Below are 14,920 nucleotides of genomic sequence, written 5' to 3' on the forward strand. Positions count from 1 at the left end.
ATGTGGTCACATGGAGCCTGTGGTGGGAGGCTTACTTTTCGGGAACATCCACACCATGTTACTTTGTGATTGCGCAGTGGATCACAAAGGCTGTGATGTTCTCTGATCCTGGAGAAGGCTATATATACCTTGATGTGAGGTTTTGCTTTGGGGCTCACTCTGAGAAGAGTTGTGATTTTGCCAGATGAGACTGGGCAGTCATTGGGCCCCCTGCTTTGAAAACCCAGATGTTGGTTCTTCTCTCTCTGGTAACTAACTAGGTATGGATGTAATGGTCAGACAGCTGGAAGCCTTGTCTGCTGGTCTGTTTCTGTGTCTGTATTTTTTGTCTGCTTGTAACTTCTGTTTATATTTTCTCTGAAGTTTAGGGTGCTGACTTTTTCCCCTGAACTAGGTAAATGATTTATATTTGATTAAAGTAAGATTGTTAACTGCTTTATGAGTTGCTTTCCTTTAGAAAAGCAGATCAAAGAACCTGTGCTAGCAGCCATCCTGGGTATGCTACGGTGCTTGCTGATAGAAGCTCCTATGAAGTTTCCATAATAGTGAATGACTGAGTGAATAAGACTCACTCTTGAGAAATCAAAATGATATTGGTGCTATGAATCGCTGGAGCTAGCTGCCTGATAAGGCAACAGGGATTCTTGGATCCCAAGATTTTCAATTCTGCCTGAAATTAGAAGAACAACAACCAACCCGATTTGGACCATTCTGACCAGGCTAGAACCAGGAAAAATGACTTTTACCAAGTCGTCATCTTGTCATCTGGTTCACTGTCTTTCAAGCAGCTGAGAAACATTTCAGGTACAGTCCTTTCTATTCTACAATGTATATGGAAATGTTCGCTTTGTTTTATATTTGTCATGTTCAAAATTTTTAAAAATTTATTAAAAAAAAAAAAAGCAATGTAGAAACAGCAATGAAAGGAGCAGAGCCATGGTAGTGGAGTAGAGGCAACAACCTATACAAACTCTCTCAAAATTCCCATTCAAATGACCTTAAAAGAATGCCTCAAACAGAATTCTGGAGTGGCAGAGTCAACAAAAGGTCAGGGTGAGACATTTTTCCAGTGTAAGACAACTTAGGAGGTTGGCAAAAGAAGTCTGTGACACCAGGGTGGAGACTGGCCTGGAGCACACATGGCAACAACACTAGCAGTAGGCCTTGGAGGCAGCTGTGACAAAATCAGCAGCTTTGGGAGCTCTTAGTACAGAGACAGTGAGGGGTTGAAAAACTTGTAAAAAAGAGATTATAAGAGACCCTTTGCTGGCATTGGGTATAGGACCTGGCACTTTTTGGCAACTATATTCCCTTACATGATTCTGGGTTACAGTTCCAAAGAGCACTTGTGCTTGGTCACAAGAGAGCAAGGGAAGTAACTGGTCATGTTTCCAGGACCAAGAGAAGTGCTAACACTTATGGCTACAGGGAAGCAGGAGCCCTTCCTGCATAAAGACCAGAGTGAAAACTAGGAGGGCAGTGACCACACCTCTCCCCAGATCATGCTACCTAGGAAACACCAAAAACTTGCAGACCCCCAGAACTAACTCTGAAAAAAGTAGCACCAAAAAGCCTGAAGCATGGGACAATGCCTCCCCAACCCTAGGTGAGCAAAGCTCAACTTTAACGAAGTTCGAAGTCAAAAAATAGGCTAGAAAAATGAGCAAACTAAAAAGAACTTGACCGTAAAAAGCTACTAGGCTGGCAGGAGAAGACTAAAACACAAACTCAGAAGAAAACAACAATGTAAAAATAGCTTATAAGCAAAGCTTTATAGAAGCAGCAACAAAAACACTCTCCACGGTTTTCCACCTTTCACATTTTCCTTCCCCCTTCCAAGGAGGGAAATCAATCAATCCAAAAGCATTTATTAAGACCCTACTATTTGCCAGAAACTGTTTGAACTGCTGGGGTTACAATGGCATGAGGAACAGTCCCCTTTCTACAAGCAGCATACATTCTATGAGGGGAGACAACAAGAATATATAAAAGATTATACAAAATAAATACAAGGTAATTTTGGACAATAAGCCCTAGCATGTCAGGGGATCAGAAAAGCCTTAGGGAGGAGTTGATACTACAACTGAGCTTTAAAGGAACTTAGGGATTCTAAAAGGCAGAATTGAGAAGGAAGTGTATTTGTGCAAAAAAAAAAAAAAAACCAGAGACCAGAGATAAAATGCTGTATATGGAGAACAGCAAGAAGGCCATTTTGACTAGACCAAAGAAGAGGAAGTAATGCATGCTGAATCTGAAAAAGTAGGATGCAGTCAAGTTATAGAGAACCTCAAATGCTAAACAGAAAAATCTGTACTTTAACAAAGAGGCAACAGGGAGGCACTGGAGCTAACTGAACAGGGGAGTGATACAGCTTAGATCAGTGCTTTAGGAACATCACTCTTGGGCTGTGACAAAAGGGACAATTTCCTAGGGGCTCAGAAGGATTTTGATAATTGACACTGAGGAAGAGAGGACATTCTGGAAGAACAAAAATTAACTTTTGACTTTTGTGCTATTGTAGTGAACCTTTTATGGGCTCATGAATTCAGAGATATCTGCTAATCTCCAGGGGAAAGGAGTTCTCCAAGAGAACTGTCCAAGGAGGAAAAGAATATCTGTGTATCCATATGTCTCTCTTTCCACTTGTCTCAAAATTTACACTCAAGAAATCAGCAGAACCAAGAGCAGTTCTAGGAGAACACTGTACACAATTACATCAATATTGTGCAATGATCAACTATGATAGACTTAGCTCTTCTCAGCAATACAATGATACAAAACAACTTCAAAAGATTCATGATGGAAAATGCTATCCACAACCAGAGAAAGAACTATGGAGTCTGAATGCAGATCGAAGAATACTATTTTCACTTTATTTTTGTTCTTTCTTTTTTGTGGTTTTCTCCTTTTGTTTGATTCTTCTTTTACCACATGACTAATGTGGAAATATGTTTAACATGATTGTACAGGTATAACCTATATCAGATTGCTTGCTCTCTTGAGGAGGGGGGAGGGGAGGGAGAAAAATCTGGAACTCAGAATCTTATAAAAATAAATGTTAAAAAATATTTTTACATGTAGTTGGAAAAAATAAAATACTATTAAGTAAAAATTTTTTTAAATTTACACTCAAAATATATTTTTGGAAATTTTAATGCTAAAATTTCTTTTGCTTGACTATGCATATGTGTTATAAGCATTTTGTTTTTCTTCCCTTTTTTCAACGGGCAAGGCAGGGAAAGAAAATGGACTTTTTGTTAGTGGAAAAAATTTAACTTACTGTCAAAGAAGACAGTAAAGATTCTCCACACTACCTTTCTTACCTTATCTTACTGTCCTCCACAATGCCCTCCAAAATGCCCTATGATCCCCTACTTCCATGTCTTACATGCCTGTACTGACCTCCTTTCCCTTCTCCTTATTAAGTACCTATTCATCCTTTGAAACCCAATTCCAAAGCTAACTCCTTCAGGAAGCCTTCCCTGATCCTACCTTTCACAACCCCTGGCTGACCTCAGTCATCACAGGGCATTTTTATAATCTACTTAGCACATAACATTGTGAAAGTTAGCTGTGTTGATGTTTTATCACCCCTTTACTATAGTCTAAGATGTGTTACAAAAGAAACTATATTTTATACCAAGACTATATTTTAATACCTTGGTATGTCCTGAAGCCTGATGTTCTGAAAGCAAAAGTGCTTAATTTTATTTAGTTGTTTCGTTTTAATGTAACAATGGATAGCTCCTCATTCTGAAAAGGGTAGAGCATATCAATACCTAGCATATCTTTTAGCATACCTTTTAATAAATCAGAGAATTAGAGGGGTTAAATAAAGAAGCAGCTCAAATTCACTATTTGTTTTAAAAACAAAATAGCAATTAAAAACTGCCATCTTCATTACCATCTCTTCCTCTACTTCTCTACTATGCTCTTCTCACCAGAGAAGCCTCTTCAACACTAAAAGGATCAGAAAATGAAAGGTTCATTGACCAGAGGGGCTACCAAGCAAAGAGCCCTAATGCTCAGATGAAATGACAGCCACACAAATGCTCAAAAAGATTTGCTCAGCAAGCCAGCTAAACATGCCCTTGCTCTGTTCTTTCAACTTGGCCCTGCATATCTTTTCTCTGTCCATTTGCACTGGCTGTCTTTGGAGCCTGGAATACAATCCCTCCTCATCTTCAACTTAGAAAATACATCTTTTCTTTCAAGATTCAGCTCCAGTACCACCATCTATGTGAACCCCTTCCCAACCTCCTTTGTATTCAAGTTTTGGGGTTTTTTTTATATTTATTCTCTTTATATTCATACTAGATATACTTACCTATATACTTCTCTTCCACATTATAATGTAAGGTCCTTGGAAGTAGGAATTGTTTCATCTATTATATCTATGTGGCCAGAAACTACTAAGTACTTAATAAATGTTTGTAAATTAAAAGCATGGGTGGGCAAGAGGAAGGAGGAGAAAAAAGTCTGGAACTGAAAATAAAATTGCATGGAATTTTTTTTAAAAAGGTAATGTATAGGGGTGGCTAGGTGGCGCAGTGAGTAGAGCACCAGCCCTGAAGTCAGGAGGACCTGTTTTTAAATCCAGCCTCAGACATTTAACACAAAAACTAGCCATGTGACCTTGGGCAAGTCACTTAATCACAACTGCCCTCCAAAAAATAGCAACAAAAAAAAGGTAATGTATAAAACAACAAAACAACTCTTGAGATTTTACTTCACATGCAACAAAATGGCAAAAATGACAAATAGTCAATGTTGGAAAGGTTGTAAAAAGATACACTGATACATCATTGGTTGACTTATGAACTGGCATAAACATTTAGGGAAACAATTTGAAATTGTGCAAATTAAGTGACTAAAATGTTTGTATTCTTTGATTCAAAGACTCTACTCCTAGGCATTTATTCTGAGAAAAATTATTTTATTTTTATTATTTAATTTCTTATTATTTTCCTATTATATTAATAACCAATTATTAAATTAAGATTAAAGATTTTTCCTTTCTATTTCCTCATTCAGGGACCAGTAGCTGTAGGTCATTCAGCCAGTCACAGAAGGACAAGGTTGATAGACGAGATTGGCCTAGTCCTGTAGGTGTATGATCCTGGATCTGGGGCAGACCCTACCCAATTAGGAGATCTTACTTTTGTTTATAGTGTAAACAGAATCTAATTTAGGTGAATTCCAGTCCAAAAGCATCTAGTCATAGCCCTTGAACCCCTCCACTGGAGTCTGAGATAACACAACTCATAAAGGAGAAAAACAACCAAAATGGTCTGGGGAAGAGATGGATTCCTTTGTCCAGATTGCTGGAGGTAGCTGAGTATCATGATCAAGCCAAATTCTCAGCAGGAAAACCTGACGACTTTTAGCCTACCTCCTCATTAATATGCCTACTCCCTTGCATTAATTATTCACCAATCAGAGTCGATTTTCACCTTTCAGGGGCACTCCCTTTTTCCAAAGGTATTTTAGCATTCAGTGATCTCCATGGTGGGGTTTTTGGTTGTGGAGAGAGACCACTGACCATCAAATTATTGATTATTAACTAACTTAATTAACAAATTAATTACTAATTACCCAGAAACTCTGTTTTTTTGGGATTTTCATTCATTACAATTCCAAGGAGGTAACTGACACTAAAAAATGGCTCCATATACATAAAAATATTTATAGCAGCACTTTTTGTGGCAGTAAAGAACTGGAAACAAAGTAAATGCCCATCAACTAGGAAATGACTAAACAAATTCTGGTACAATGAAATATTACTGTGCTGTAAGAAATAAAAATGATAAGCAGAGAGAAGCATGGAAAGACTTGTATAAACTAAAACAAAACGAAGCAAGAATATCCAAGAGAACAATATACACAATGACTGCCACAATGTAAATGCAAAGAATACCTATCACAAAACAATTTAATGTTTTGTGAAATGTGGTTAATGATTCTGAAAGTATAATAACCAAGCCTGACTCCAAAGAAAAGATAAGAGCTGACACTTCCCCCTGTTCCTTTTCTGTGGTGGTGGTGGTCCATGGGTTTGAACCTTTTAGTATAATGACAGATTTTTTAAAAATGTGTTGATTGATTTTACTGATCTTTTTCTCTCCTTTTAAAAAAAATGCTTTGTTATAATACATGGCTCTCTGAGAGAAAAGGTTACAGGGAGAAATATAGGTGATATAAGAACAAAACACATCAATAAAAATCCATTTTAAAAGAAAGACTCTCTCTCATAGCTCAGCTTTGGTAGATCAACCCCTGTCTAGCCTTTAGAACACAGATTCTTCTTTTTTTTGGAGGGCAATTGGAGTTAAGTGACTTGCCCAAGGTCACCTGGCTAGTTTTTGTGTTAAGTGTCTGAGACCATATTTGAACTCAGGTCCTCCTGACTCCAGGGCCGGTGCTCTATTCACTGCGCCACCTAGCCATCCCTAGAGCACAGATTCTTAACCTAGGTTTTATGAGGCATAAATTTCATGGTGGGGGGGAAGGGGAAGGAGGCTGTGAACTTAGATAAGAAAAATGCTACATCTTTATTTTCATTAACTTCTAATTAAAACTTGCATTTCTTTCCATTAAAAACTGAAGGCAGCATACATTATTCTGAAGAGTCCACAGGCTTCTGAAGACAGCCATAAAAGTTCATAACACAAAAGGTTTAGGAACTCCTGCTCCTGAAGAGGTATCCAAAGGGGTTGGCTGGATTTGGAAACAATGATGTTAACTGAGGTTTCCATTTTTCCCTGTAGGTATCTGAAAGGTGTGGCTGTGTGAGATCTCTCTCACTCTCTCCATTCTTCCCTGCCTCCCTCCTGCTCTCTTACATATAAACCTGTGAAAGCTTTGGATGCTATTTAGCACACTGAAGCTGAACAGATTGTTTTGGGGGCTTTGGGGCCCTTTAATTCCAAAAGGAAGGCAAGTGTTGCCTAGTGATCTACATCTGAGCTTGGGAGTCAGGAACTCCAAGTTCTAATCATGACTCTACCAGTAACTGCTTCCATGATCCCTGACAAGTCACTTAACCTCTCTGTTATCTCCAGTTCATTCTATTCCAAACTGGGATAAAACATAATGACTTGTCACACAGGGATGTGGTGGAATTAAAGGGTAAAAAGATCTGTGATCCAAAAATAATGTGCAGCGCAAAATACCAGTGCAAATCTATCTTTAAATGCATCTATGTCCTTAGTTTGCTGTTTACATGCAGGTGGCTTCCCTGGAGCCCCTTTAATCCTACAACAGAAGCAAAATCAGCTGATTCCAAGAAGCCTTTTTCACCTACTCTATGTTTCTCCCCAAACATTCTACTCATCCTTCTGTTCTGTTAATGGCCTTAAAATCACCAAGATTCCCAAAGCTAACTTTGTTAAAAGAAATTCATGCCTCTGAGGAACAAGAAAGAAAGATAAAAAGAAAACTGGAATCACCCACTACCCTTTCCCAAAGGTCTCTGACTGGCATAAGCGATGAGGTCAGGTTACTGGAAAGATGATCCCTCACAAATTAGGGGGAATCTATATTTAGAAAGTCCCCAAACACTCCTGATGCTGCTTTCCGGGGCTTTGATCCATCACCCTAAAATTTTTATGCCTGGGAATGCAGGTAGGGCCTGAGCCTACAGGTAGAAAGACCACCTACATGGTCCCCAGCTCCAAGATGTCTAGAGACTGCTGTGCTCATTTCATGAGAGACAAGTGTCATCAGCAAACAAAGAACCATCACTAAGCCCTCCACCTGGTATTCGTTAATGGCTGAAAGATCTGACTGGCTGCAGAAGATGTTACCCTGCCCCCAGGACCATACAGGTTCCCCATCTCCTCACTGAGAGTGAAATTGCATGATTTACTTCTTTGCCCCAGCATGAGAGGTCTCTGATCTGGAAAGATCTTTCTAACCTTTTGCCATCCAGCAAAAAAAAAAAAAAATTATTACATGAAAAGAGGGCGATGGCAAGAAGTAGAGCTTTCTCCCTTCCATACTGTAACTGAAATTAGCCTAATTATACTTCCCAAGTACTCAGATACCATGGTGACAGGCATCATATAAATAGACAGCTACAAAAAGGAGTAAGCCAGGGCTTTTACCCACACAATCAGTAGTGGGAAAAGAGTATAGGGCAAAATGTATCTTCAACTCAGATGTGAAACACCTAACAAAAATGGATCTTCTCTGACAAGAAGATCAACAGGAGGGGTCTCCAAATGAGTACTATGTGGTACAGCAATTGACTATCTTCCCAAATCCAGGGGCTGCTTGAACCAGATTATCAATGTGAAAACCAACAATCCAAGGACAGAAACATTCAACACCTACCTTCCAAATGACAGAAAGTACTCGGCTCCTGGCCCACTGCCTTCAGACATCTAAAGGCTTTGGTCTGTGTGACTGATCTCACCACACATGCCTTACTGCTTATTTATAAATGAAATGTAATTCACAGATTGGAATGTATAGTGTGTATGCACACACACACACACACACACATCAATGATAACAGCCCAGCCCAGCAGCCAGGAGTTTCATTTGCCTCCCTCAAATCCATATGTCCAGAAGGCAGAAAAACATTGAAAACACCAGTATGCCAACATGGAAGGGGTAGCCCCAGCCAAGGAGTGGGTGGGATCCAGTATAGCCACATGCTTACTCTTACTGATTACAATATTACATGTTATTATAAGCTTTGACTGCATCAGAGGTGGTGGTGTATTCTGCAGTTTTCCTTAACACCTGCTGCTCTGCATATCCCTGTAGGAATACATGGAATTGGGATTCCAGGGGGAGCCAACAGGGCCCACCTCACCCTCCCAAATGGAAGCTGGAGTTAAGCTCATGTGGGAACTTCAGAACAAACACCAAGATCAAATGGAAATGTCAGCTTTATCAATAACCCCCTGGTTCAAACTTCAGAAAACCTATTTGCCCAATGACAACTGAGATAAAAAACAACCAAAGAACAATGGAAATTGAATATTGTAAAAGTATAAAGTACAAGGTTGGTTCCAAAAGAGACAGATGAGGAGATAGTACCCCCTGTTCCTCTGTGGAAATGAGGTGTCCAACAGGTACAGCATACTACATATTATGTCAAATGTTTTCAACATTTTCGATCTTGCTAGATTTTAAAAATGTTTCCTTCCTCTTTAAAAAAAAAAAGTTGTTATAAGAGATGGTTCTCCAGGAAGGGAGATGAGAGGGGATGCAAGGGAAAATCTAGGTGAAGGAAAAACAAAAGATATCAATAAAAATCTATTATTTTTAAGAAAAGAAACTAAGGCAGAGAGATAGCATGCAAATAAATGATGAGAAACTGACATATGGAAGAAGGGGAAAGATACAGAGTAAGACAAAGAGATGGGGAGGAACAAAAAAAGATGTGTGTTAGTTTGGTATAAATGTAAATTCAACTGTACATAAAAATACATACCTGGGGGGAAAAGTACTCGACTTATTCTCACTGGCCCTGTGGGAAGCTATCCCTTCTTCTTAACAGTTCTCCAGCCAAAACACTGAAGGCCTGACTGAGATCCTACAGTGTGGATTCTCATAAACCACACCACAAACAGTTTTGAGACCCAGTTTCAGACAATCTGTAACCCCAAATGATTTGAAGTTTTTAACAAAGAAAAACTCTATGTTCAGAGAGAGACCAAGAGAAATTGATGATGGAGAAAAAGTTACATCCAGGTAAGACTTGGAATGAGATAAGAAGACTAAGGCTGGCTGTTTTCATTTGAACAAGCCATGAAGAGTATAAGGTATGAGAGATAAGGAAGGAAGTGTCCAAGAACGATCAAAACCAATCAGGTTGATTCTGAACAGGATCTTGAGAAAAGACAAGCTGGCAGACCATCTGAGGTGAAGGAGAAAAAGTAAGTGTCTGACAATCCAGGACTTTAGAAGTTGTGAACAAGAAAAACGATGAGCCACAAAACAAGCAAAGGATTTCACAGATTGGATGAGGCCTGTAACAGAGCCAGATCTAGGATGGTGGCTTTGAGACCCAGGATAGTGTGACAGAATGAAAAGAGAAGGCTGCAGATGCAGGCTATGTCTGGAAGACTTATGAGTGGAAGCTCTGCAAAATAATAAATGATTAACCAGTATAAAACCACTGAGGGTTCTTTTAAAGACAACAGTCAGTGAGTCAATAAACATTTATTTGGTGCTTACTGGATGTCGAGCACTGTGCTAAATGATGGGGATACAAAAAAAGGCAAAGCACACAGTTGCTGTCTGCAAGGAGGTCATGTTCTAACAGGGGAGACAACATGCAAATGATTTTGTACCTACAAGATTTATACAGTGTAAATGGGAAATAATCTTAGAGGAAAGAGACTAGCAGTGGGGCAGAGAGGAGAAGACTGGGAAAGACTTCCTGAAGCAAGAATTTATTCATGCTGCATCTTGAGGGAAGCCAGGGAAATTGCAAGTCAGCAGCAAAGAGGCATGAAGTGGGGAGACAGGATGTCCTGTATGAAGAATGGCAAGTAGGTCAGTACAGCTGGATAAGAATGTGTGGGAGGGGAGACGGCTACGTGGCTCAGTGAATAGAACCGGCCCTGGAGTCAGGAGGACCTGAGTTCAAATTCAGTCTCAGACACTTGACACACTTACTAGCCGTGTGACTTTGGACAAATCACTTAACCCCAATTGCCCTCCAAAAAGCCAAAAAAAAAAAAAAGAATGTGTGGAGGAAGGGACAGTATAAGAAGATTGGAAAGACAGGAAGGGACCAGGTTGTGAAGGGCTTTAAATGACAAATAGGGGGTTTTATATTTGATCCTGGAGGTAACAGAAAGTCACTAGAGATTACCAAGTAGAAGGGTGACACGGTCAGAACTGGGCTTCAGAAAATCACTGGCAGCTAAGCAGAAGATGGATAGGAGCAGGGAAAGGTTTGATGCCAGGAAAACAATTAGAAAACTATTGCAACAGCCCACCCAAGAGGTGATGGGGGCCTATACAAGGATGGTGGAGGTGTGAGTAGAGAAAAGGGTATATATATATGAGAGATGCTGTGAAGGTGAAAATGACAAGATTCAGCAAGAAATGAATACATGAGGATGAGTGAAAGCAAGAAGTTTGAGAATGATATCACGGTTGTGAGTATGGGTGACAAAAGATAGTGGTGCCTTTGAAGTATGGGAAGAAGGAAGGGTGTAGAGGGAAAAACAGTGAGTTTCACTATGAACATGCTGAGTTTAAGATGCCTATGAGGACATCCAGTTCAAGATGTCTAAGATTATATTATTATTGTTATACAAGACTGGAAAGAGATTAGGACTACTTATATAGCTCTGGGAATCATCTGCACAAAGACAGCTGAACCCGGAAGAGTTGATAAGATCACCAAGCAAGACAGTACAGTGGAGGGAGTAATGTGAATTATGACTGGAAAGAGAAGCTAGAACTAGGTTATGAGAGGCTTTAAAAGCCAGGAAGAAGAATCTGTATTAGAAATAAGAGGGAAATACTGAAGGTTTTTGAGCAAGGAAACAGCATAGTCATATTTATGCCTTTGCCTTTAAGAAAAAATAAGAAAGGGGGCGGCCAGGTGGCACAGCAAGTAAGAGCACCGGCTCCAGTGTTGAGAAGACCTGGAGATCGAATCCCGGGCTCAGACACTTAGCACCCACCCAGAAACACCTGGCCGTGTAACCTTGAGCAAGTTACTTAACCCCAATTGCTTAGGGGCGGCCAGGTGGCTCAGCGAGTAGGAGCACCGGCTCCAGTGTTGGGATGACCTGGAGATCGAATCCCGGGCTCAGACACTCAGCACCACACCCAGAAATAACTGGCTGTGTAACCTTGAGCAAGTTACTTAACCCCGATTGCTAAAAAAAAAAAAAAAAAGAGGACAACAGAAGTTCAAGTCTCACATGAGGCAGAGGCCTAGACTAGACCATGGAGGACACAGGGAAAACCCAAGGAATAAAAGGAAAAAGTAGGCTATGAAGGAGACTCAGAAGAGGCAGCAGGCAAGACGAGATAAATGCAGATGATTAAGGAAGCACAGAATACAGGACTAAACAATCATCTGTCCTAGGGAAAGAAGTAAACCACATATATGTGGCTACAAATTCCTGCAACTACATAAACACACACACTGTAATCCCAGAGTTTTCTCTTCAATATTCAGCTTTCAGAATGTGACAGTCACACCATTATTCCTGGTGAAACTCAACAATAGTCCTTTATGACACACTTGCTACAAAGTAGAAACTTCTCCCAGATTTGGTGCTTTCATACATCTTTCACTGTTAATGAGTATCCATAATGCCATACTTAAAACTTCCCCTCTCCCTCTCTCTCTCTCTCTCTCCCTCCCTAGCTCTCTCCCCTCTCCCTCCCCCTCTCCCCTCCTTCCTCTTTCCCTCTCTTTTTCACAACCATAGAAGGAAATTACAAAGAACTTGTTAATCCATTAATTAAAGATTTCTCCTCTTTATGGAGAGCTAAATTTAGATAGTCAAATTGGGTTGGGAGGAAACCACATGCCAAAACAAAGCAGACACACTCCATATAATGGAGCTAACTGCCTGGGTCTTCATACAGCACTAGATACTGACGCATCCTCTTCTGCTCAAAGTCCAGAGGAGGAAGGCACAGCCATTCTTCTTGACTCCAGCAGCCATTCATCTCTGGGAGTGGAGAAGGAAGTGACACCATGGCCAAGCAAACCCACTTGTCACCTACTAGCACTTGCCACCAGAAGCCTGTCCTCTCCTTTTTTTCCCTACCTCTCTGATCTAGCTACACAAAAGGAAAGGGGTGGGAAGCTCACATTAGCACACCCTTAGAACAGACCGGCTCTGCTTCCAGGGGGGCGGTAATGGCTCAATTGGACTGCCAAATACATAAGACAACCAAAGTAAACACTGTAATTTTCTGTTTTTGTCTCTAGCGTGGAGGGAGTGGTAGAATCTACATTGTCTGTAAACAGTAATAATGCCAAATGTAACAGAAAGAATAGGATTCCCCATCCTATCCCCTATCCCTATGATATTCTTCCTGAGATTATTCATCCTGTGGAAATGAACAAAGGTCTCCCTATCTATAGTCTATATGCTGCCACCAAATGGAACCAAAGGAGAATCCAAGCTTAGAATAACTTTAGCCACCTCTCTTTCTCAAGTCCTTAGGGAACAAGCACTCAGTTTTAAGAAGTGGTAGTGAACTGCATTTACAATAGCTAGAAAGAGAAAAAGTCCACAAAAGTGACAAGTTATAAAGAACTAAAAAGTCGCTCAAGTAACAATCAAACCTGAGTCCCAATGCTCTTGAAAAGAAAGGTTGGAGTCAAGGACAGAGGAGGAAGCAGTAGTTACCTGACCAGAGCTCTCTCCATGTGTAATGTAATCGCACTCGGCACTTCTTCTGATAACAAAGAAGTTTGTGCACCACTTGGATGCAGCGCCTATAAAAGAAATAAAAGGAGGCAAATAATGAAAACAGCTGACTTTATAGAGTGCTTTAAAGGTTTATAAAATGCTTTGCATCTTTGTCTCAGTTAATCCTCAGAACAACTCTCTAGGTAGGTAGGGACTAGAAGTATTAATTTCATTTTGCAGATGAGGAAAATGAGGCTTAGACAGGCTAAGTGACTTGCCTCTGGTTACTTCCTCATACATGTTCGATACAGGATTTGATGGGGGCAGCTAGGTGATGCAGTGCATAGAACACCAGCCCTGGAGTCAGGAGAACCTGAGTTTAAATGCGACCTAAAACACTTGACACACTTACTAGCTGTGTGACCTTGAACAAATCACTTAACCACAACTGCCTTGCCTTCCCCCCTCAAAAAAAAAAAAAAGATACAGGATTTGAACCCAGTTCTCTCCTGACTCTCAAGTACAGCATTCTTTTCACCGTAACACACTGACTCTAAAATTGGTGAGACAGAAGAATGTGATCCTGACTGCCAATCTAGGAATGGGAAAGCTTTAATATTTAATTAAAACACCTAAAATGAGAGAGAACAAAGATGTCAACAAATTCATTCCCTTATTCTTCTATTGGTCTATACCTGTGATTTCATTGATGTCAGGAACTACCAGAGAGGAAATCCCTTTTACCAATGCAAATCTACAAGTGAGTCTCCAAAAGTTGTCACGGGTACTGAAAATGTTAAGTAATTTGCTCAAGTCAGTATATGTCACATACAGTCAGTATACACCATAGACAGGACTTGAACACAGATTTTCCTAACTCCAAGGCAGCCTTCTACTCACAAGACCATGCTGCCTCATAATTTAGTAAGGAAGAAATGCTAATGACCACCCAAGGCCAGACTTTCTACTAGCTGATAATGGAAAATGCTGGAAAACTGTATTTATACAATGTCACTTGACTTTGTGAATTTGATTATGTGCTCCCCTGAATGCTGAGCTCCACCCCTCGTGTACAGTACTAACAAAGATCCTATTGAATTAAATTATGGATAAATGTGGACATATTAATGCAGGCCAAAAGAAATTTAGTGGTTTGAAAGATGGTTATTCTATCTAAACAGTGAACCAATATCATGTCTGATGTAACATTAAGAGTTACATAAAAGAATGTACCTAACCAGCATAGAGATCTGGCATGAATATGTGAAAATATCCCCATGTCTTCTTCCACAGGGAGAAGAATCTCTGGTACTGGGATATTTTGGCCAAAAGTAACTGACTTTGAGAAGCCCCTCCTTCAGTTTGTTAGGAAACATACTGAGGACCCATATTTGGAGTTTGTTGGCATGCTTGCTCTTGTACCACCAGAGGTGGCCATAGACCCAGCTGACAGCGCAGCATGAGCAAGACTTTGAGATGACTCAGACAACTGAGCTCCCTGATGAAGATGATGACCTACAAAGGAAGGAAGCTGGAGTCCAGCATTAGGAGCTTAATTTTATACTGTT

The 14,920-nt window shown here is 40.2% G+C and overlaps 1 protein-coding gene across 9 annotated transcripts in view; it reads right to left on the reverse strand.

Moving 5' to 3' along the window:
• ARMH3 (armadillo like helical domain containing 3) overlaps positions 1-14,920 on the reverse strand; it is a 221,958-nt gene that overhangs the window by 140,154 nt on the left and 66,884 nt on the right. For all 9 annotated transcript variants that reach the window (XM_069098793.1, XM_069098795.1, XM_069098794.1 and 6 more), the window contains one exon: positions 13,350-13,438. In XM_069098793.1, coding sequence (XP_068954894.1) covers positions 13,350-13,438 — 89 coding nt within the window. The remainder of the gene's footprint in view (positions 1-13,349; positions 13,439-14,920) is intronic.

This window comes from Petaurus breviceps, unplaced genomic scaffold (assembly GCF_028583685.1).
Source record: "Petaurus breviceps papuanus isolate PSGF00001 unplaced genomic scaffold, PetGlider_PUasm1.0 37, whole genome shotgun sequence".
NCBI classification, from domain to species: domain Eukaryota; kingdom Metazoa; phylum Chordata; class Mammalia; order Diprotodontia; family Petauridae; genus Petaurus; species Petaurus breviceps.